At 43.8% G+C, this 24,564-nt stretch overlaps 1 protein-coding gene and 1 long non-coding RNA gene across 6 annotated transcripts in view; both read left to right on the plus strand.

Annotated features, from left to right (window-relative positions):
• DOCK11 (dedicator of cytokinesis 11) overlaps window positions 1-24,564 on the plus strand; it is a 199,309-nt gene that overhangs the window by 154,412 nt on the left and 20,333 nt on the right. For all 5 annotated transcript variants that reach the window (XM_049644754.1, XM_049644750.1, XM_049644752.1 and 2 more), the window contains 4 exons: window positions 2,689-2,904; window positions 2,994-3,051; window positions 13,353-13,459; window positions 20,507-20,629. In XM_049644754.1, coding sequence (XP_049500711.1) covers window positions 2,689-2,904; window positions 2,994-3,051; window positions 13,353-13,459; window positions 20,507-20,629 — 504 coding nt within the window. The remainder of the gene's footprint in view (window positions 1-2,688; window positions 2,905-2,993; window positions 3,052-13,352; window positions 13,460-20,506; window positions 20,630-24,564) is intronic.
• On the plus strand, window positions 8,772-13,285 carry LOC125932248 (uncharacterized). The gene is made up of 2 exons (XR_007460557.1): window positions 8,772-9,012; window positions 9,043-13,285. It is a non-coding gene; the product is annotated as an uncharacterized LOC125932248 (long non-coding RNA).

Consider the following 24,564-nt stretch of genomic DNA (forward strand, 5'->3'; position numbering starts at 1 on the left):
AGCTTACACTCCTGTAGTCAAACCCTCATTGGACTCACAGCTTTTGATGGCACAGGGCGCATATAGAACGTGGGTTTCACGAGTCAAGGCTCTGTTTGGTACGGCACCCAGAGCACCACCCCGTACGGAACAGAGCTTCAGTATTCGTTGACTGGACGGATGAATGACTATGTTATGTATACACAGCTGTTCGAGCTAGTAGGATTGGAATTTTTTCCTGAGCTTGATTTCTACACTTGCTCAGACAAGGCATGGATTCTTTTTTGACTACCATTTGGCTACCAATACCATTTATGGTATTGGTTAATGAAGCACTGAGTTTGAACTTCCACAAAATGTCACCGAGAGTGGCCAACAGAGGAGGAATAACGCAGAAGGAATTCACCACTTGATGGTCTTCTGAGTTTTGAGAATTATCTTTGAACTGATTATGGCTTGCCGTGGATATGTGTGGGCAAACCCAAGGCCAAGGCTGTCGTTCTCCGGTACCAGCTGGCTGAGGCCAAGCCTAAGACCCTGACCACCGGTCCTGTTCCTTACCCACATACTCAGAACCTATACCATTGTAAAACTTCGTTTGTCTTGTTGCATGGAAAACAGGTTCTGATCTTCAGCGATGCACGTGTACAAGGGAAGAAGAATCTTTTTGTCAGTCAAGGACTTTTCCTCCCCAGGGGATCATCGCCCTTCTTGGGAAAGGTCATCCTCCAGGATAATTTGACCATATTGTGTAAAAACTGTAAGAAAAAAAAAAAAAAAACACAGTCACAGCATACTTGATGTTTGGGACGTGTAGAATCTGTGTACCAAAAAATAATTCCCATAGGAACGTTGCTTAGACTGAAAAAAAAAAACAGAAAACAAACAACACTGATTAGTGCCAGCCATTCTCAGGCTGGGAAAGTTTGCTTTTCAGCCAGTTCTACTGGTTCCCCGGGAGATCAGCATATGCTCCAGCTAATCCCATGAGCACAAAAACATTTTATGCCATTTAGGATCTCACACTCTGAGAGTTTATTTTACCACTTGTGACCATCCTTAATTCTTTGTTATATAAAAGCTGTCTTAGCATCATTTTCAAAGTAAATGAGGTCTGTATTGGCTGACCTTGGTAAGAAATCTTTTTCATGACTCATTTCTGAAATGACCTCGCTTTACTCTGGTGGGGCTGTCATTACCAATAAACCCTATGACAACAAGCTATGCCTTCACCCCAGGAAATGGGACTGCTACTGGGGTATAAGAAGGAACTTTATCATATGTAATTATTATTTTCGAAGGGATCGGGAAGGCACTTTGAAAAACCGTTTCCTCCACAGTTGGTTACATTCCCGTTGAAAAGCTCCCCAACCCCTGTATTGTCCCTTCCTCGTCTTCTCTGAATCCTACGGATAACTGTGATTACTCCCTTGGGGTTAAGAGGAAGTGAGAATACGTTCTTAGTAGCGGCCAGGATAAAAAGGAAACTGTAGCTTAATGGGTTTGGAGGACAAAACAACATTTTGAGAGAGGCTATTCACTCTTTAGGGTTTTCTGTGATTCACAACCTTTTAGTTGTGTAAATGGAAATCGTTACGGTGTTTGTGTAAGGTTTTTCCTTTAGTGTACGTGGCAGTGTTTGGATGGAAGAGTGGCTGAGATCACTAGTCTGGAACCCGAATGTCTGGGTATAAATCCTGTCTCTACCACCTAACCAACTGTGATGCGTTGGCCAAGCTATGTAACGGCTGTGCGCCTCAATTTCCCTTTATAAAACGAATTATAATGGTACTTATTTCATAGGGTTGCTGCAAAAGTTAAAACATGTAAGGCACACCTAGACCATACAAGTACCTAGTAAGCTGTCGATTTTTAGTTACCGTTATAACTAAAATCACACAATAATGGCAAATAATTCTCCTGGCTGTCGAATTTACCGTGGACAAGCTGGAAGGCTGGAGTTCAGGGCCAGGTAGTCTGCCTCCAGATCCATGCTTTTATGTATTGTGAATATACTGCCGTCAAGTTTAGAGCCTTTGAAGCCTGAGCTCATTGGACATTTTAAAAAAGAATTCATTTAAACGGCTTCAGGGGTGCCTGGGTAGCTCAGTCGGTTAAGCATCCGACTCTCGATCTCGGCTCAGGTCATCACAGTTCGTGAGATTGAGCCTCATGTCGGGCTCTGTGCTGACAGTGCAGAGCCTGCTTGGGAGTCTCTCTGTCTCTCTGTCTCTGTCTCTGTCTCTGTGTCTCTCTGCCCATCCCCCACTCATGCTCTCTCCCGTGTGTGCTCTCTCTCAAAATAAATGAGCGTTAAAAAAATAAAGCTCTTTATTTTTTAATATTTATTTATTTAATTTTAGAGAGAGAGCACGAGCAAGGGAGGGGCAGAGGGAGAGAGAGAGTGAGAGAAAGAGACACTCTTAAGCAGGCTCCGTGCTCAGTGCAGAGCCCGACACAGGGCTTGATCCCACAATCCCGGGATCAAGACCTGAGCCGAAATCGGGAGTTGGATGCTCCACACCGACTGAGCCACCCAGGCACCCCGTACAAAGAAAAAATCAAAGCTCCGTAGACACATGTGGGTATACCAAGAACTGTAATCAGGAATATAAGTCATGGGATTCCCAGGATTGGATGCCAAGGCTTAGAAAGCACATGGGTAATATTGATAAACATGTCTTTTTTGTTTGTTTGTTTTGAAATTAGGCCACCGCTTTTCCCACAGAAGTCAAAGACTTGACCAAGAGAATCCGTACCGTCCTTATGGCCACCGCTCAGATGAAGGAGCATGAGAAAGATCCCGAAATGTTAATTGATCTCCAGTATAGTCTAGCCAAGTCCTATGCGAGCACCCCGGAGCTCAGGAAAACCTGGCTTGACAGCATGGCCAAGATTCATGTAAAAAATGGAGATTTTTCAGAGGTGACTGCTTCGGGCTTTGTTCTAAACACCACCCTGCAGAAAGCTCTGGAACGCATTCTGACCGCTCTTCCTTTGTCATCCTTTTCCAGGCAGCAATGTGTTACGTGCACGTGGCAGCTCTGGTTGCCGAGTTTCTCCATCGAAAAAGTAAGAGATTTCTGCTCCTAGAGACGGGGAGAATTTCAGTTAGCCTCGGAGTTTTTCTCTTTGTAGCTTGAATGTGATACGATTGAGCTCTGAAATATACGTTCACCTTTAGCCTCAGTTGGTGTTCAAACAGAAGGTGTTGGAAAACTGGATTATTCGCTTTGCCTTCTGCTTTCATTGAGAGTACAGGAATAAGTTAAATAGCACAGGGCCAGGCCTGATGCCCAATGTTTATTTTCCAAGACCGTCTCCCTGGAACACTGCCACAAATTAAATTCTTCTCGGGGCTCATGAGGAGCTCTGGTGAATACAGATCATTTGTTTTCCCCTCATCCGTCTCGACTTCAAAAATGCACCCAGGTTACAGCTCCATAGCCACTTTAGTGCAATAATACTTTGGTATTAACAGGGACTCGGGGCGAGGGGGCGCCTGGGTGGCTCAGTTGGTTGGGCATCCGACTTCGGCTCGGGTTCATGATCTCGCGATTGGTGGGTTTGAGCGCCGCATCGGGCTCTGTGCTGACGGCTCAGGGCCTGGAGCCTGCTTCGGATTCTGTGTCTTTCTGCCCGTCCCCTGCTCATGCTCTGTCTCTCTCTCAAAAATAAATAAACATTAAAAAATTAAAAAAAAAAAACAATATGAAAAGGGAGTCAGGAGGCGCCTGGGTGGCTCAGTCGGTGAAGCGTCCGACTCTTGGTTTCGGCTCAGGTCATGATCTCATGGTTCGTGAGTTCAAGCCCCTCATCGGGCTCCACGCTGCCTGTGCAGAGCCTGCTTGGGATTCTCTCTCCCCCTCTCTCTGCCCCTCCCCTGCTCTTGGGTGCTCTCTCTTTCTCGCTCTCTCTCAAAATAAATGAACCTAACAAATAAATAAAAGGGAGCGCATCAGCAAGATGGCCAAGTAAGATGCCCCTTGTTTCTGTATCCCCCCGCCTCAGCAGTTTGCCATCCGTCTGCGGACAAAAGTGCCTCTGTGGGAGCTGTGGGATTCAGCACCATACAGCCAGGGACCCGGGAGGAGTCTCCCCCACCTGTGCCTCTCAGGTAATAGGCAGACAGACCTTGGTCCTGGACGTGGACCCTGTAGTGGCTCATGAACTGGCCCTAGCCTTTCTCAGCTGTGGTCTGAGCACACCTGGAGAGCCCCGTCTTAGATAATCATCCACAGACCAGAGGACCTTGGTGGACGTCCAGGAGGCCCGTGGCAAAGTTCCAGCATGCCGTTGGAGCAAAACAAATACAAGTTCAGATGCATCGTAGAGGGTGAAAGGAACGGTTTGACTTAACTCATGTCACCCCTTCCCCAAGGTGGCACAGCTCCGTGCCAAGAGAGACCTTCTCGCCCATGATTTCTTCTGTGGGGAACAAGTGGGAGCATGTGAGTGGGCCCCTGGCATCCGCAGCAGTATAAGGCCTGCCAAAGAGATGCATTTCTCTCTTGCCCCATCCGGGGTACCTGGCTCATGAGCCGCGTGACTAGGGGCAGGAAGAGGTGGGAGTAGATTGGACTCTTAGAGGGCCTTAAAGAGACGTGGATCCTGCTAACCGCATCGCAGGCTCCATCTAGAAGCCCAAGGCACTAGGGACACATAGCTCATGGATTCCTGCCCCCACCCCCACCTAGCCCACAGGCACCTCCAGTGCTCTGTGCATCTAAACCCTGCACTCCTTTATCCTGTAGCCGGCTCCCTGTGTGTGCTCCTGATGGGTGGCTAAGAGCAAGCCTTGGCAGCCGACTAGAAGGCCATCCAGCATCTGTGGGCCACTAAGAGACCACACGCTTGAGCTTTAGCACTTTGGCCTGGTGTGTTGCACGATGGAGAGAAGGCATACAAGCCTCAGAAATCTGCCACAAAACGGGCACCTGGGTGGTTCAGTTGGTTAGGCGTCAGACTTCGGCTCAGGTCACGGTCTCATGGTTCACGAGTTCAAGCCCCGCGTCGGACTCTGTGCTGACAGCTGGGAGCCTGCAGCCTGCAGCCTGCTTCAGCTTCTGTCTCCCTCTCTCTGCCCTTTCCCCTTTCCCACTCTGTCTCTCTCTCTCCCTCAAAAATAAACATTAAAAAAAATCTGCCACAAAAGGGAGCAAGAAGATGAAGCCTTTGTATCCATAGGAGGTCCGTGAAAGCCACAGACTCCGTAGCAGGGCAGATGGAAGGTGTTTCTCCCCCAAAGTCAGTCAGTAAAGGTGGTTGGAGGTGACTGCTACTTCAGATGCAAAGACAGCCATGCAAAAGACTTCAGAGAACAGGAAAAATGAAGGCAACATGGCACCACCAAAGGCTCCCAATAACCTTCCGGTAACCCAGGCCAAAGTCCTGGAGATCTGCAGTGTACCTCATGAAGAATTCAAAATAGCTGTTTTAAGGAAGCTTAATGAGCTATGATAAAACAGAGAGTTCAATGAAACCAGGAGAATAGTACAAGAACAAGAAGTTAAACGCAGATAGGAAATTAAAAAAAAAAAATTCTGGCATTGAAGAATACAATGAATGAAGTGAAAAATGCAACAGCATTGCCAACAGAGTGGATCAAACAGAAGTAATCTGTGAATTGGAAGTCAGGACCTTTGAATTTGTTTCATCAGAGGAGAACAAGGACAAAAGAATGAAAAAGAGTAAAGAAGCCTCCGGGCGTGATCTTTGGGATAGCATCAAAAGAAACAATCTGTGAATTCTTTGAGTCCCAGAAGGAGAAGAGAGGGAGAAGGAGACAGAAAACTTTTATTTCAAGAAATATAACTGAAGACATCCCAAATCTGGGGAGAGATTTGGACATCCATGTTCACGAAGCTCATAGATCCCCCAAACGCTCAACATAAAGAGAGCTTCTCTAAGACCCGTTATAATAAAACTATCAAAAGACAAAGAACCCCAAGGCAGCAATAGGAGAGAAGTTTGTAACTGACCAGGGAACCCCCATAAGGCCATTGGTAGGTTTCTCAGCAGAGCCTTGCAGGCAAAGAGAGAGTGCGATGAAGTATTCAAAGAGCTGAAAGAATAGAACTGCCAGCCAAGAGGACTCCAGTAAAGTTGTCCTTCAGAAGTGAAGGACCGATAAAGACATTCCCAGGCAAACAAAAGCTGAAGGAGTTCATCCCCACTACACCTGCCATGCAAGAAAGGCTGAAAGGAGTTCTTCAAGCCGAAATGAAGAGATGCTAGTTAAGAACATGAAAACCTGTGAAATGGATCCATAAGAATGGATAAAGAAGATGTGGCACATATACACAATATTCAGCCACAAGAAAGAAGGAAATCTGGCCAGTTTGGGCAACATGGATGGCATAGCATAGCATGGCATAGCATTATGCTAAGTGGAATGAGTCAGAAAGAGAAAGACCAACACCGTATGATCTCACTTTCATGTAGCATCTAAAAACTCGAAACCACAGAGGCAGAGCGTGGAATGGTAGTTGCCAGAGGCTAGGGGGTGGGGAAAGTGGGAAGACGTTGACGAAAGGGTACAAACTTTCAGTTAGAAGAGGAATAAATTCTGGGGATCTAATGTACAGCCCAGTGATGATAGTTAATACTGTATTATATACCTGAAAGTTGCTGAGAAAGTGGATCTTAAATATTCTCATCTCCCCGCAAATGGTAATTATGTGGGGGGGGGCATTCATTTCGCAATATACACGTATCAAATCAACGCACACACCTTAAACTTACACAGTGTTCTATTTCAGCTGTGTCTCAACAGAGCTGGCGGGGAGGCGAGGGAAGGAGAAACAAAAGGGGAGTCGGGGGTCTTGAAGGGCTTCAGGATCCAGCAGATCCAATTCAAGAATCTGCCTGAAAGCTTCCCTTTCCAAAACCAGTATTGTTGACTACTATAAAACTACTCAAATAGTAAAATAGTTGAGTTAGAAACCTTCTGCTATCTATCATAACGGCCAAGCTATTTCCTTTACGGTAGTTAAATGAGTAACATCAGGGCAAAATGAAACCATCTCGTGGGAGCCTTATCACTCTGGTTTGATCTAGGAGAACACAGCCACGTTTTGTTTTGTTTTGAATTCCTACAGTTAACTATATAGCTCCCATTTTACATCTAAGGCTCAGTTGATTGCCTCATATAATAATACCACCCATGTGGGGAGAACCTCTTTATACATAGTCATCCCAAGCATGGTATCATGAATAAAATGTAGATTCATTTTATTATTTTTTTATTTATTTTTTATTTATTTTTATTTATTTATTTATTTTTATTTTATTATTTTTATTTTTTTATTATTATTTTTAATGTTTATATGAGAGTGGGGGGAGGAGAGTGTGCACGAATGGGGGGGGCAGAGAGAGAAGGAAGGAGAATCCCAACAGGCTCCACGCTGTCAGTGCAGAGTCTGACACGGGGCTCGATCTCAGGAACCATGCGTTCATGACCTGAGCCAAAATCAAGGGTCAGGCGCTCAAGTGACTGAGCCACCCAGGCGGCCCTTTTTCACTTAGATTTTAAATTAACACTTTCTGTTTGGTACTGAAATATTTAACAACCCGTGTGTTTGAAATTGGTAGACTCTAGTGTTCTCCTTTGAGTGCCTAGACTTGGTTTTAAAATGGAAAAATAATAATTATCAAAAGAAGGCCCCATCTGAGGGTTTTTTTTTCCCCTACATCACCAGTCTGCCTGTGAAATTATAGTCAAAATAAATATTGAAATTGTACATCTGCAGTTCCAAATAAACTGATACGAGAACTCAAAACACGGTAATGCATTTTTAGGTGTAGTTTTCCGACAAACGAGGGTAGTATTATCTCCTCTCTCTAATTAGAGAAATCTGCAAAAAGATTTTTATGTCCACGGAGTATAAAACCGTACCCTTTAGATGTTGAAAATTGTTAAGTATATTAAAATATTTCCCTAGATTTTTTTCCCCATAGGTACAAAGACTTAAAATTAGGCAACAATCAAGAATTATTAATCTCCATTATCAGTCCTTAAACTTTGAAAATACAAGACTGGGCAAGATAGCAACTAAAATAGAATATAAATATTGCTGTGGTTTGTTGGACATGAGTTGGGGGCAGCTAGCCTGTACACAAAACAATGCGACCTGTTTCAGTAAGTGGAAATAGTGCTTTAAAAACTTCTCTAAATATTAGAGTAGAGTTGACACACGATGGTACATTAGTTTCGAGTGTGCAACATAGTGACTCAACCTCTCGGTATGTTACGCTGTGCTCACCACCAGGGCAGCTACCGTCGGTCACCGTACAAGCTACTGCAATGCTATCGACTGTACTCCCTGTGCTGTGCCTTTTATTCCCCTGATTATTCACTCCATAGCTGGAAGCCTGTATCTCCCACTCCCCTTACCCATTTTGCCCATCCCCCTCCCGCTTAAATATTTACTTCTTAATACCCCAAGGTGTTTAAGAGTTTATCCTTCCTATAAAGCAAAGAGTCCCTCTCTGAGTAGGAAAAAAATGTTCTGCATTTAACAAAACATGTTAACATTTAGGAGTTCATGTATTTATTTATAGGCCCCGTTTATTTTTAAACCTGGAAAATCCTACTTGCTTAAACTAGCCAACCTTATTCTAAGGGTGGCTCAGTTGGTTAACATCTGACTCTCGATTTCGTCTCAGGTCATGATCTCATGGCTCGTGAGTTCGAGCCCTGTGCCGGCAGCACAGGGCCTGCTTGGGATTCTCTCTCTCTCTCTCTCTCTCTCTCTCTCTCTCTCTCCCTCCCTCCCTCCCTCCCTCCCCCTGTCTCGGCGTCCCCCCCTCCCCCCGCCTTGTTTCAAAATAAATAACTTTATTTATAACTTTAAAAAAAAAAAACTTAAATGGTGGCAGTAGTAAAATCCTCAGGGTGCCCCCACCCTTGGCTTTAGTCATTCAGATGATCCAAAACACCTTCTTTTGGTGATGAGTTGATTAAACTATGACAGTTATACCAATAGACCCTATTAATTGAAAACACAAGTTAAAAATTTAATCTGTTAACCTGTCATCTAGCCTGAGAACTTCATGATCTAGATAAGAGCTGGCTATTTACAGAGTAAATAAAACAAACGTTTGAGTTCAGCGCTGAAAAAAAAAAAAAGATTTTATTAGTCCTTAAGACAGACTTCACAAAAATAGTTGAGCAGTTCCACAACCCTTTGTTTTCTACTGTTAAGCGTCCTTTGATAATGAAGACAAAAGGGAAGGAGAGTTAGAAAGTATTTTAAATCTTGGCCATAGCAATTGCAAAAATTTTGTTTTCTCAAACTCCTAAGCCATTTCTCTTGAAGTCATTATAAAGTGCTTCTTTTAATCAAGATGAAATGAAATACTACTTACTAGCTGACATATTGGAAACAGATGTTCTGATGAGAGTTTGTTTTTTTTTTTAAAGAGTTTGTTCCATTGGGTGGTTGCCTAAGCAAGCAAAGGCTTGGGCCCCTGTCCCCTAGGGCTGACTACAAAACACCAGTGATGGCTTATTTCTAGATCCTTCTTTTTTTATGTTTCAAGCACTGGACTGAACGGGAAAGGGGGAGGAGGTGTGCAGTTTTCCCTGCCCCCACCCTTCTTTCAGTCAGCCAAAGCCCTTGCTCTTCCTCCCGGAGAGACCTTAAGGATACCCTTCTCTTCCTTTGACCTAAGTTCCCTCTAAGTGGTGATACTTACTGGGTGTTGGGTACTCTCACCCCCACGGATCTAAAAAGAAAAAAGGTTTCAATGTCCCTATTTCGGTTCTATCTGAGAACACCTCCCCCCCCCCCCCCCAAGTATTCTAGATCTCATTCTTTGGAGGCGAGACTTGATGTACCTCTTCCTGAGAGAGGGCACAACTATTCTGACCCGGGGAAGACAAGAGTCAGGTGTCTGCGTCCTTCCACCACCACTTGGCATCCAAGGCTCAGCAAAGCTTCGGTCCTAGAGGCCCCCCTCCCCCCGCCAACAACCCAGAAAAAGGAATTTCCTTTCCCATAGAGTCTGTTCCTTTCATTCCTTATAGGGTAATGTTGCTCCCTTTCCCAAGTCTTTTTACCCAGGATCTGATAGCTTAAGTTCCACAGTCTTTTTATTTCCTGACTCCTTGCCAATCACAGCCCTCCCCGCCTTTTGCCTCCCCTCCCCCTTCAGGACTCTTAACCTCTTATCCTTCTTCTGACTAGTGGTCTTATTTTACCAAGGGTTGAACTGCCTCCCCACCCTCCAAACTCCTCCCGGCTTTTATTTTTTCCTGGGACACTTGTGCTCAAGGTAATGGTCTGTCCTTGGACAGTGTGCATCTTGCTTTCCCTAGGACAGCAGTCAGGACTACAGAAGCTATAGCTTTGAAGGGCAAGGTCAGGAATCCAGGTCATATACCAGAAAGATTGATAGCAGACTCTTGAAGACCACCTTATATAATGCTACAGAGCGCTATGTGAGATCCCCAAAACGCGTGCCTCCCTCTGTTGGGATATATACACTGGCCACTTCCAGATTCAGCAGCTTATTTCATCTAAAAATCTTTCTAAGGGCACCTTGGTGGCCAACCCCGGCTCAGGTCACGATTTCGCCGTTCACAAGTTTGAGCCCCACGTTGGGCTCTGTGCTGACAGCTCAGAGCCTGAAGCCTGCTTCGCATTCGGTGTCGCCCTCCCTCTCTCTGCCCTCCCCGCTCGTACTCCGTCTCTTCTCTCTCAAAAATAAACATGAAAAAAAAACTTTAAAAATCTTTCTAGGGCTAAGGGCAATCAGAAATTTCCCCAAGCATTTTAAAGACCCTCACAACGAAAAGGGTCCTTTTGTCATTGGATAGTTTGGTGGGTGCTAATAACTTATGCAAACAAGGGGGATATATTCTCCTCTAGGTAGAGATACGTCATTAGGCATAGGACTCCCGATAACACGCTTACCACGTGTAGTGGACTCTGAAGCTAACAATCCATGAAGCAGACAACAAACTCCAAAGTGGGCATTGACCTGTCAGATTATGAGAAAAAACATAATTTGCCCTCCTTATACTTAAAATATATACTTGAGGGGCACCTGAGTGGCTGAGGCAGTTAAGCGTCCAACTTCGGCTCAGGTCATGATCTCGTGGTTCATGAGTTCGAGCCCTGCATCAGGTGCTGTGCTGACAGCTCGGAGCCCGGAGCCTGCTCCGGATTCTGTGTCTCCTTCTGTCTGTCTCTCAAAAATAATAGGCATTAAAAATAAAAGAAAATATATATTTGAAATCTACTTAAAATTTACTTAAAATAGCTCTCCCAAGATGCTTTAGCCTCATCTGATCTCAGGCACAGGAGTGTGCCCCTTTTTGTCCTCCCCTAAATCACAGCATTCTAGAAAAATCCTAGATTTGGGAATCACTTAAAAGTCTCAGAGCAGACAGGCATTTTTTTCCCTAGTCGTGGACCGAGCTGCCAGAGGCCTTTTCTTTGTTGAGGACCGTTGGGGGCCCCCTTCCCTACCACCTAGCTCTTGACTTCGCAGAGTTGATCAAGTGGGACATTGTCTCCTACATTTCAGAAAGTTCTCCTAACGCACTATTCAAAGAGTGGCCGATCTGAGAACTTTGTTACTGGGTCACAACAAGCTAAGGAGTATTATCCTGAGTGGAAATCAGCTATGTCACTGAGTGTATTTAATTTAGCAGACTTTTTTTTTTTTTTTTTCCCATAGACTCAGTTGAAGAAGGAAATGATGAATCGATTTACGTTCGGGTGCAAGTTCCTTGTCTTGTTGTGGTCCAGCACTTTGAACAGAACTTGCCTCGAAGTCTATAACAGACCATTTTAGGCATGCTTCTCTTCAGAAATGAAGCGCGTTCCGCTCTGTCTTCAGTGTCTTTTATTACCTAATTTCTTTAAACAAAAATGGCCCTGAAGGCCATTGGGTCAAAGTAAATCTCATTTTCATTTCTTTTTTTTTTTTTTTAATTTTTTAAGTGTATTTATTTATTTCGAGAGAGGGGGAGTGCGAGCGGGATAGGGACAGAGAGAGAACGGGGAGAGAATCTGCCTAATGCAGGGCTTGAACTCAAAAACCGGGAGATCATGACCTGAGCCAAGATCAACGGTTGGACGCTTAACTGACTGAGCCACCCAGGCGTCCCTTATTTTCACTTCTGCCTCGCCTCTCTTCACAGAAATCCACTGACTGCTCCCTCTGTGTCTCTCCGTTCTTGAAAAAGCACTTCAGAATAACCCCATCTTCCCTCTCCAGAAGTCTGTCTCTCTCTCATAGAAGCGTGGTGCTTATTTGGTAACTCACGCTCTATCAAGCATCTTACAAGACGATGTATGTGTGTAGCCTTCATTTAGACCAGGGGAGCTGGCAGAACCCCAGCCCTGATAGCTGACCTTTCTTTCTGCCAGAATTCTGAGAAATCTCTTAAATACGGGGAAGCCTGACTCTCTTAAACCTTCCTTCTTCTTTTCCCAAGAGTGTTTGGACACATGCACAGAGCGTGTAGGGCAACCACAAAGCCTGCCTTCTATACCTGAACTCTTGCTTGACGGCAAACATTTGGTCCACGGTCCCACAGCAGCTGTTCCCAGCTTCAGCTCACTTGCTACTTCCCAGGGCAATCTAACTCTGAAAGCGTGCTGATTCTCCCAGGGCCTGTCCCCTTTCTCCAAGGACGCTTCAGTCCTGCCACATGTTTTCTCTGCCTCTCTTACAAGTCCTAGGCTAGGCTTCCTCCAGGAACCCAACCCACTTCCTTTTTCCAGTTCTTCAGGAAAATTAGGAACTGGAAACGGTTACCAAAGCACATTCCCTGGCTGCCTGAAAAGTACATGCCCTTTTCGGTTAGGTGACAGACCAGAAACACACAGGATCAAAGCGGTCAGTTACACTAGGAAACATTTACTATACTAGCCACTGAGGATGATGCATGGTCAGAGAATGAACCTGACTTGTTGGTAACTTGAGCTCGCTTTTCGGGAAAAAGACTGGTAGAATGTGTAATAGATGGGAGTAATTTACAAAATTCTTTACAAGCTGAAAATTGCCACTGATGGCTTTGACCGGCACAAAAGTATCTGTGTTTGTTTTTCAGGGTGAGCAGTCCACGTAAGGCTGTTCTTCACAAAGCACTTTTTAAAAAATAAATGTACTGGGGCGCCTGGGTGGCTCAGTCGGTTGAGCATCTGACTTAGGCTCAGGTCATGATCTCACGGCTCGTGGGTTCCAGCCCCGCATTGGGCTCTTTGCTGACAGCACGGAGCCTGGAGCCTGCTTCGGATTCTGTGTCTCCCTCTCTCTCTGTCCCTCCCCCAGTCATGCTCTGTCTCTCAAATAAATGAATGAATGAATGAATGAATGAATGAATGAATTTACTTCACTTCTTTCTATGCATACAGAATTATTCCCGAGTGGATGTTCAGCCTTCAAGAAAATAACTCCCAATATAGATGAAGAAGGAGCAATGAAAGAAGATGCTGGAATGATGGATGTCCATTATAGTGAGGTAAGATTCCGGGGCCTGCAATGCCAGTTACATAAATCTAACTTCTTAAAATTTATATTAAAAAATTATTACAGCTAACTTAATTTGGAAGGTAACCAAGGGCTGATGAACTGTAAGCATTAAAACTGCCCAGGGCAGAGATGTCCCTATTTGGAATGTGGAGCCTGGCCTCTGGAGCGGTTCCTGTTGTCTGGTTTTAGAGAGGCAGTATTTATCATCTTCAAATTACCATCCCAGTAACCAGATCAGGGTCCACATACTTTGGAAAAATCTCCATAAAAAATAGAGTTAACGATGCAACAGCTGAGCAGTCTCCGCAGAAAAGTATTTTCTAAACTGGAAAATTTCTGCCGTAAACTTCTTATGGGTAGCAAAACAGCTTTAGTTGTCAATCAGTGAATACGTATTGACTTAGGAACAAGGCTCTGGACTTGGTGATATAGGAGCTGTAAAATAATTACATATGGCTAATCCCTGACCTCCAATATCAACCTGAACAGCTAATATACCTACATGGAAATGGGTAAAAAAAAAAAAAAAAGACTATGCCATTTGAATAATGGCCTCAGCGTGCTCCATGTAAAGTCAAAGGTGAGAGAGATGCCTTTGAGCTGAAGTAAAACAGAGGAGGTATGATCAGAGACGGGTGGAGAAAGAGGACACTCTGGAGGCAGTCTAACAGAGGAGGATAGTAGCAGGGACCAAAGTTCAGAGGTGGGAGGGGCACCTGGGTGGCTCAGTCTGTTAAGTGTCTTGACTTCGGCTCAGGTCATGATCTCGCGGTCTGTGAGTTCGAGCCCGGTGTCCGGCTCTGTGTTGACAGTTCAGAGCCTGGAGCCTGCTTCGGATTCTGTGTCTCCTTCTCTCTCTGCTCCTCCCCTACTCAGTCTCTCTCTCTCTCTCTCTCTCTCTCTCTCTCTCTCTCTCTCTCTCAAAAATAAATAAACATTAAAAAAAAAGGAAAGAAAGAAATAGCCTTGATCCTGACTCTTTTTAATACTCTCAAGGAGACGGGTAACATTTCTTATCAGTCAAGAACTCCGATCTGTTTTGTATGTAAACACATTTGTTGGAACTCTTTTGTGTTATACAGTAAAAATTTATATATTTTATTTGATGTATACAGATAGAATCCTGTTCCAAAAGAGCCTTTGTATATTTCAGCTTAGGTAAGAAGGCTTCCTCCTCATGCCCTCACCAGTGGAAAAATAACCAACACTGATTTGGGAGTTTTATTGAAAAGTACAAACGTTTGTCTATTTAGTGCCTATATTTAAACGCATGAATGAAACCAATAATAGTGAAACTTAATTTGTTTCTCAAATGACTTTTCTGACCTTTGATTTTCAATAGTTTGTAAAGATATAATTAGCACACAGTCAAATGCACATTCCTAAATGAACAGTTTGATGAACTTTGACAGTTGTATGCACCCATGTAACTTCCCATCAGAAACAAAAAAGAGAACACGTCCATTCTCCTGGAAAGTTCCCTTGTGCCCATTTCCAGTCAGTCCCTCCTCCCCCACCATCTAATTTCTCACACCATAGATGAGTTTTGCCTGTATTTTGGTGCCATAAAAATGGACTCATTCATTCCATTCGATACATACCATTTTGTATCTGGCTTCTTTTGCTCACCCTAATGTTTTTGAGATACATCCACGTTGTTGAGTATATCAAAAGTTCTTTTTCGTTACTAAATAATACTCCATTGTATTGATATCTGATTTGTTTTTGTAATCCATTCTCCTGTTGATGAACTTTGGATTGTTTCCAGTTCAGGGCTGTTAGGAATAAGGTTGCTTTAACCATCCTTATCTATGCCCTTTTGTGGACATAGCTTTCATTTTTCTTGGGTAAATACCTAGGAGTGAAATTGCTGGATCCCCGGGAGGTTGTGTATTTAATTTTCTACGAAATTGCCAAAGAGTTTTTCAAAGTGAATGGCCCGTTTTATTCTCCTGCCAGTAAACAGGTGAAAGTTTCAGTTGGTCGAGATCCTCACCGACATCTGATATTGCTGATTTTTTTTTTAATTTTTATTTTTGCCATTCTGTTAGGCATGAATTGGTATCTCATTGTGTGTTTTTTATTTATATTTTCCTGATAACTAATGATGTTGAGCACTCTTTCATGTGCTTCTTAGCCTTTCATATGTCTTCGTTTGTGAAATGTGTGTTCAGGTCTTTTTCATTTTGAGAAATGGCATTGTTCGTTTTTTCATTGTTGACTCGTAGACGTTTTTTGTATGTTCCGGATATAAGTTCTGTGTCAGATATATGTGCTGCAAATTTATCTTTGATTTGCTTATTCATTGCTTAATTGAGTCTTTTAATTTAATTGACCCAAAAAGTTTGGTTTTGATGAAGTCCAGTTTCCCATTTTAATGGTTTATTCTTTTTGTGTCTGGTCTGAGAATTTTTTGCTTACCTCCAGATTGTAAAGATATTGTCTTACGCTTTCTTTTTTATTTATTTTTTTTTGAGATTTTATTTTTAAGTAACCTCTACACCCAACATGGGGCTTGAACTCACAGCCCCGAGAGCAAGAGTCGCACGCCCCTCTGACAGAGCCAGCCAGGCGCCCCTTACATTTTCTTCTATAAACCCTGGATATGAGTTTTATATTTAGGTCTGTAGGGGCACCTGGGTGGCTCAGTCAGTTGAGCATTCAACTTCGGCTCAGGTCATAACCTCACGGTTTGTGAGTTCGAGCCCCGCGTCGGGCTCTGTGCTGACAGCTCAGAGTCAGGAGCCCGCTTTGGATTCTGTGTCTCCCTTTCTCTCTGGCCTGCCCCTGCTCATACTCTGTCTGTCTGTCTCTCATAAATAAACGTTAAAAAAAATTTTTTTTAATTTATATAAGCCTGTAATCTAAAATACATTCTTGAGCATGGAATTAGATAGAGGTCAAGGTTCAAGGTAGACATTTAGATGGTTCATACCCTATGGGGGAAAATAAGACTTTCCTTTTGCCTGATCGAATTCCTTTGGCGCCTTGGTTAAATTTCAGTTCTGTGTATGTGTGCAGCCTATTTCTGTACTCTGTTCTATAGCACTGACCTGTTTGTCCATCTTGATATGAATATGACACCATTTCGATGGCTTTCACTTTATAAGTCTTGAAATCAGGTAATGTTAGCCCTCTAACTGTTTTTTTCAAACTCATCTTGGCTATTCTACACCCTTTGAATTTCCATATAAATTTTAGAATCCTCTTTTCCACTTCCTCAAAATAGCCTGCTGGAAGTTTTCGGGGGATTTTGTTAAATTTATATACGAGTACATGGAAAATGGCAAGCTTAGCAATATTGAGTCTTTCAGTGAATATTTATTTAGGTCATCTTTAATTTCTCCCAACAGTATTTTGTGATTTTTTTAGGGCAGAAGTCTTCTGCTGAGTTTATTGTTAGATAATCGATGTTTTGTTGCCACTGTAAACAGTATTGCTTGATTTATTTTTCAATTTGTTGTTGCTAACATATACCACTACAGTTGATTTGTGTATGTTGATCTTGTAATCTGCAACCTTGCTAAGTATGCTTATTGGTTTTAGTAGTTTGTTTATTCCTTAGGCTTTTCTATATATACAATCATACCATTTGCACAGACAGTTTTATATTTGCCAATCTGTAGGACTTTTCTCTCTTTTTCTTGCCTTGTGCTGCCTAGGACCTTCAGCATAATGTTGAATTCAAGCGGTGAGAGCAGGCTTTTTTTTTTTTTAAGTTTATTTATTTATTTTGAGACAGAGTGTGTGAGCAGGGGGAAGGGACGGAGAGAGAGGGAGACAGAGAATCCCAAGCAGGCCCTGTACTGTCAGCCCAGAGCCCAATGCGGGGCTTGAACTCCCAAACCGTGAGATCGTGACCTGAGCCAAAACCAAGAGTCGGTCGCTTAACCGACTGAGCCCCCTGTGCGCCCCGAGAGAAGACATTCTTGACTCGTTCTCAAACTTATGAGAACAGCATTCAGCCTATAGATTTCTCATAGATGCCCTTTATCAGATTGAGGAAGGTCTTGCCTAGTCCTTGTTTCTGGAGAGTTCTTTCTTTTTTTTTTTTTTTTTTTTTTAATTTTTTTTTTAACATTTATTTATTGTTGAGACAGAGAGAGACAGAGCATGAACAGGGGAGGGTCAGAGAGAGGGAGACACAGAATCCGAAACAGGCTCCAGGCTCTGAGCTGTCAGCACAGAGCCCGACACGGGGCTCGAACTCACATACCGCGAGATCGTGACCTGAGCCGAAGTTGGACGCTTAACCGACTGAGCCACCCAGGCGCCCCTGGAGAGTTCTTTCTTAATATCATGAAGGGATGTTGAGTTTTTTTCAAATGCTTCCTCTGCATCTATTACTGGAGGTACCGTGTTTCTCTTTTATTCTGCTTTGTTCTGTATATTACACTGAATTTTTTTCCTAATTGTAAACCAGCTCTACATGCCTGGGACCCAGTAGTTTGTCACAGATTTTTAATTACCCCCAAAGTTCTTCCTTCCGACTGTTACTGGAGATTTTAATTTGGCTATTAAATGTTAACATACATTTATTGAAGCAGCAACAGCTAATGACCATCTATGCACCGCCACTATACTGGTGACTAAAGAAACCAATAAAAATAAGATCTCATTACTACCCCTGAAGGGACCCGGCCTATTTGGAAAGTCAGGTACATAGATGAGGGGCAAGTATGATGATAGATACCCACCCGATGAATGACCAGAGTAGGATAAAAGGCATCTAGTGTCTTGCTCCTCTGTATTCATGAGGAGAAGGATCCCAGAAGAGGTGATCTTAAAGAGCCGTCTTAAGGGAGTTAACCAAGTAAGGGGAGGAAAGGGCAGAGGGCACAACAGGAGCAAAGGCACAAAGTTAAGACAACACCGTGGTGCTTCAGGAGAACTACTAGGAGTTCATTGTTGATGGAGCATAAAGTACAAGGCTGGGCCTGGTGAATGATAAGATTATAGAAATATCAGCCAGACTATTGCAAGCCTTGGGCGCCAAGTGAAAGAACTTGTCCTTTGCTCTTTGAAGGAAGGGATAATAGCCATCCTGAGGTTCTAAGAAGGGGAGAGGGATGTGGTCCGGTATGCATTTTCACCAGAAGCCTGTGGCGCATACTGAAAAGTGCCAAGGCCGGAGGCAGGAAGATCGATTAGAAAAAAATAACGAGGTCTTAAGCTTTAGCCGGGAGAGTAGAAATGGAGAGGAAGGGTCAGATTTGAGAACTGTTGAGGAAGCAACACTGGCAGAAGTCAGCGGTGAGCTGATTGGAGGGTGAGTGAAGAGAGCGCGTGTCCGTTTTCCGGAACCGAGGTAACAAAGTATGCGCTCGTCCATTACCTCACAGTTCCAGCCTCCAGAAGTCTGAAGTCAAGGTGTCAGCAGGACCGTGTTCCCGCTGAGACTCTGGGTAGACTCTTTCCTCGCCTCTTCCCAACTTCGGTGGTAGCCACTGGTCTCCAGGTCCCTTGACGTCATAGCTGCGTTACTCCAGCTCCGCCCCTGGAGTCAGGTGGCGTTCTCCCCGCGCGTCTCTGTCTGCTTGTGTGGACATCACTCCTGTTGGGTTAAGGGCCCAGCCTCCTCCCGTCTGACCTCACCTGAACTCACTCTACCCGCAGGGGCCCTGTTTCCACAAATAAAGTCACATTCTGAGGTACTGGGGGTCAGGACTTCAACATCTCTTTTTGAGGGACACAAGTCACCCCATGACAGGGCCAAGTCAAAAGTACTCTTAGGTTTCCTAGCTAAGGGTTCGTAGGGTGTCGCCCCCGGCTAGGTAGAAAGCACAAGTGAAAGAACTAGGTTAGGAAGAAGTTGAGTTCAGAATTGCCTAAAGGGCATACAGGAAAAACTGTCTTAGCATTCAGCGCCGTAAACCTCAAGAACATCTCTTTAAGATGGAAACACGCTGGGGCGCCTGGGTGGCTCAGTCAGCTGAGCGACTGACTTTGGCTCGGGTCACGATCTCAAGGTTCATGAGTTCCAGCCCCACATCAGGCTTTGCACTGACCACGCGAGCCTGCTTCGGATCCTCTGTCTCCCTCTCTCTCTGTCCCTCCCCCATTCACTCTCTGTCTCTCTCAAAAATAAATAAACGTTAAAAAAAATAGATAGAAACAGGCTGTTGAGACTCACAGATAGTGTCAGCAATGGACCTCATCTTTTTATTGTCGAGATGAGGGTTCATAAAGTAACTTACAGCAGCTGTTATCATTCTGGCGAGGTCAGAGATCTCTGTCTTGAGCTATTATCCTGTCCTTCTCACAAACTTTAGGGCCGGCAGTCAGGAAGGAAGCATTGTTTACCAAGACTGCATCATTTTAGTAAACATGTTTATCACTAACACAGCAGCTTGAAAGTTGTCCAGTCTTCTGAACACTCTATTACATTATGTGTAAATATAACTTCAGTATAAAAAGGAAGCTGTGAACATTTATAGGCTTAGGGGAATTTACCTTATCAGACATACAGTTTGGAACAAATAATATATCCCCTTTTAAAGATACTCCTTCTTGGGGGCGCCTGGGTAGCTCAGTCAGTTAAGCGTCCGACTTCGGCTCAGGTCACGATCTCGCGGTCCGTGAGTTCGAGCCCCGCGTCGGGCTCTGTGCTGACAGCTCAGAGCCTGGAGCCCGTTTCGGATTCTGTGTCCCCCTTTCTCTCTGTCCCTCCCCTGTTGATGCTCTGTCTCTCTCCGTCTCAAAAATAAATAAAACATTTTTTAAAAATTAAAAAAAAAAAAAGAAAACAGATTCTCTTTCCTAATGGGTTACATTTCTAAGTACAGTTAACATCCTCGCCATGTGAGTAAACGATATCCATAGGTACGCTTCACTGTTATCAATATTGATTTCATATTTTTAAGAGTGGTTTCAGTTTCAGACATTACAAGCGTTTGATTTAGAAAATAGAGTCACACAAGCATACTCCCTTCTGTACACGTTGTTTGTTCTCTACGAACTTGAAACGGTTCAAAATTTCTTTGCCAAAACTCTAAAACCACCTCTAATTCCTGATTGCATTTTGCCCTTAACGCAGGAAGTTTTGCTGGAGTTGCTAGAACAGTGTGTGGATGGCTTATGGAAAGCAGAACGTTACGAAGTCATTTCTGAGATTTCCAAGTTGATCATTCCAATTTATGAGAAACGTCGTGAGTTTGAGGTAGGTAATTGAAACATTCGCATCATTGGGGGCGCCTGGGTGGCTTAGTCAGCTGAGCCTCTGACTTCGACTCAGGTCTTGATCTTGAGGTTTGTGAGTTCGAGCCCCACATTAGGCTTTGTGCTGACAGCTTGGAGACCGCTTTGGATCCTGTCTCCCTCCCTCTCTCTCTCTCTCTCTCTCTCAGAAATAAATAAACATTAAAAAAAAGTCTAAACACTTGCATCATTGGCCTAAACTATATTTTATTTTGGTCTCGGAAAACACGGTAACATCGTTATGTTCCTATCCCTCTACTGTGTGTCCTCTGAGGAATAAAAGGTTAATTATATCATGGCATTTGTGTTTTATTGTAGAACATAGATACTTAACTATGTTGTGTTGACACATTTGTCCAGTCTGAAAGTTCCTATCCTTAAAAGTCCTGTGACATCCTAAAATCGGAATCCTACCTTATATTCCTATAAATTTTCCAAAGGAAATTGAGGGTAAAACATCCAGAATATAAATTTTAGATTATACAAGTGGTTCTTAAAACATTTTAATCTAGCACCTCCCCCTCCACTTCCCCTCAGGGCATAAAAAATTCAGTGTTTTCTTCACCAAACCTTCGCCTAATAAAGGTATGGAATCTCCTGGGCACCTGGGTGGCTCAGTCAGTTAAGCATCCGACTCTCGATTTCAGCTTAGGTCATGATCTCATAAGTTTGAGCCCCACGTCGGAGCCTGATTGGGATTCTCTGGCCCTCTCTCTGTGCCCCTGCCCCTGCTCTCTCTCTCTCTCTCTGAAAATAAACTTAAAAAAATAAAAAAATTAAAAAAAGCTATTGAATTTCCATGTTGTCCCGGGAAGAGTCATAGGCTTTTACGATTCTTTGCAGTTCGATGGGGAGACCAAAGGGGCTGGTAGCCCTACTGTGAGGAGTTTTTTTCCAATTTAGTCTGTCAGATAAAGCTGTTGGTAAAGGGTAATTAATAAAGAATGTAGTATAATGAATACCTGTTGCCACCGGCCCAGGTTTTATATTCAAGTCTTGGAGTCCAAATCGTAATTTCTACGCCTATCGTATTAGGAAGGGGTGGTTTAGGATCCAAGCCTTCTTTAAAAAATGTTTATTTATTTTGAGAGAGAGAGAGAGAGAGAGCACGTGAGCAGGGGAGGAGCAGAGTGACATAGCACAAGAGAGAGTCCCAAGCAGGCTCCACGCCTGGCCCAGAATCCATCGCAGGGCCCAGTACCATGAACCGTGAGATCGTGACCTGGGCTGAAATCAAGAGTCTGACGCTCAACCAACTAAGCCACCCAGGCGCCCCTCAACCCCTTTTTTTTTAAAAAGCAAAGCAATTTGGGGGCGCCCGGCTGGCTTGGTTGGTTAAGCGTCCGACTTCGGCTCAGGTCACGATCTCACAGTCCGTGAGTTCGAGCCCCGCGTCGGGCCCTGTGCTGACAGCTCGGAACCTGGAGCCTGTTTCGGATTCTGTGTCTCCCTCTCTCTCTCTGCTCCTCCCCTGTTCATGCTCTGTCTCTCTCTGTCTCAAAAATAAATAAACGTTAAAAAAAAAAAAAAAAAGCAAAGCAATTTATCCTTAAGTATAGCAAGTACGCTTTCATCGTTTTCCCAGAAGGAAAACACATACATTTAATATCATCTGCACTGTTCTACTCTCTCTTCAGACTGGCCCTGATCAAACTCACTTTTTCTTCCCAGGTTCTAGGCCTTTTCTCTCTCTGCCGTAGTTTTGGGGTATGTGAGGCATGCCTGAAAAATCATAGCGGCGTTCAAGTGATTCTATTAATAACTAAACCTAGGTCATAGAGGTGGCAAAGAATAGCCCACAAGATGATTGCCCCTTTTAGCAAAACATGACATCCTAAGAACCTTTGTAAAATTTCCAGAATACCCGCTTTCTTACCAGCTTGAAGATAAGGCTATTACAACCCCAGGGAGGGGGCGCCTGAGTGGCTCAGTGGGTTAAGCATCTGACTTCAGCTCCGGTCACGATCTCACGGTTTGTGGGTTCGAGCCCCGCGTCAGGCTCAGAGCCTGGGGCCTGCTTCAGATTCTGTGTCTCATTCTCTCTCTGTCCCTCCCCAACTTGTGCTCTGTCTCTCTCTGTCTCTCAAAAATAAATAAATGTAAAAAAAAAATCTTAAAAAGAAAAAGAACCTCAGGGAGTATTTTGCTGCTCAATCAACTAATAGGGAAGAAAGAAAAATATATCTTTACACATGAAAGGAAACGCTGTTTTCTATAGGGACACTCCTCCTATTCCCTTGTCGGCTTGTAAAGGTCTGTGCGGATCCCCTAGCGTTCCACATGGGATGTAGTCCTTGTTTCTCGGACACTGATATATCATTTTTCACTGCATCTTTATGGGACGGGCTGAAAAAGTGTCAGAGACAGCAGCCATAAAGATAAGGAAGATTTCCCTCAAATTGAGCACAGCCTCTCTGTGCTCCCCGTTTTTATCAAGGTGAAATTCACGTAATACACAACCATTTTTAAAGTGTACGATTCAGTATCATTCAGTGCATTCGTGATATTCTGAACCCGCCACCTCTCTCTACTTTCAAAACGTTTTCATCACCCCAGAAAAACACGTCCTACCCACTAAGTGGTTCCTCCCCCTCCCACCCGCCATCCTCTGGCAACCACTAATCTGCTTTCCATCCCTATGGGTTTCCCTATTCTGGATGTGTCATTAAAAAAGGATTCATAGAGATGTGACCTTTTGTGTCTGGCTTCTTTCACTTAGCGTAATATTTAGAGGTTCGTCCACGTTGTAGCATCTGTCACAACTTCATTCCTTTTTATGGCTGAATGATTTTCCATTGCGTGGCTACGCCACGATTTGTTTATCCACGTATCCATTGACAGACATCTGGGTCGTTTTCACCTTTTGGCTATCACGGAGAGTTGCTGCTGTTGTGAACATTCGTGTCGACGTTTCTGCACGGCAACTGTTTTCATTTATCTTGGGTATATACCTAGGAGTAGAATTGCTGGGTCATGGGATGATTTTATGTTTAACGTTTTAAGAAACCACTGAACCGTTTTCCCTTTTCCCTTCCCACCAACAATGTATACGTTCCACAGTCCGACCAACACCTGTTGTTTTGGGTTTTTCATGAAAGCCATCTTAGTGGATGTGAAGTGTGTTCACATTATGGTATTTGATTTGTATTTCCTTATGACCGAGGATCTTGAACATCTTTTTATGTGCTTCTTAGCCATTTGTATATCTTCTTTGGAGACATGCTTGTTCAAAACCTTTGCCCCTTTTTAAATTGGGTTGTCTTTTTGTTGTTGAACTGTGAGAGCTCTTTATTATTTTCTGATACTAAACCTTTATCAGATTTGTGATTGGCAAATATTTTCTCCCATTCTGTAGGTTGGCTTTTCACATTCTTAATAATGTTCTTGGCACAATGTGCTCCCTTTTTCTGGGTACAGATGAGGTGGCTCAGTCGGTTGAGTGTCCAACTTCGGCTCAGGTCATGATCTCACACTCCGTGAGTTCGAGCCCCACGTCGGGCTCTGTGCTGACAGCTCAGAACCTGGAGCCTGCTTCGGATTCTGCGTCTCCCTCTCTTTCTGCCCCTCCCCCACTCATGCTGTCTCTCTCTCTCTGTCTCAGAAATAAATAAACATAAAAAAAATTTTTTTAAATAAAAAGAAAAGTAATCCAAATTAGGGACGCCTGGGTGGCTCAGTCAGTTAAGCATCCGACTTCAGCTCAGGTCATGATTTCACACTCTGTGAGTTCGAGCCCCGCGTCAGGCTCTGTGCTGACAGCTCAGAGCCTGGAGCCCGCTTCGGATTCTATGTCTCCCCCTCTCTCTGCCCCTCCCCTGCTCATGCTCTGTCTCTCTCTGTCTCAAAAATAAAAACATTTTTTAAAAATTAAAAAAAAAAAGAAAACTTCTGTAAACT

Source organism: Panthera uncia, chromosome X (genome assembly GCF_023721935.1).
Source record: "Panthera uncia isolate 11264 chromosome X, Puncia_PCG_1.0, whole genome shotgun sequence".
NCBI classification, from domain to species: Eukaryota; Metazoa; Chordata; class Mammalia; order Carnivora; family Felidae; genus Panthera; species Panthera uncia.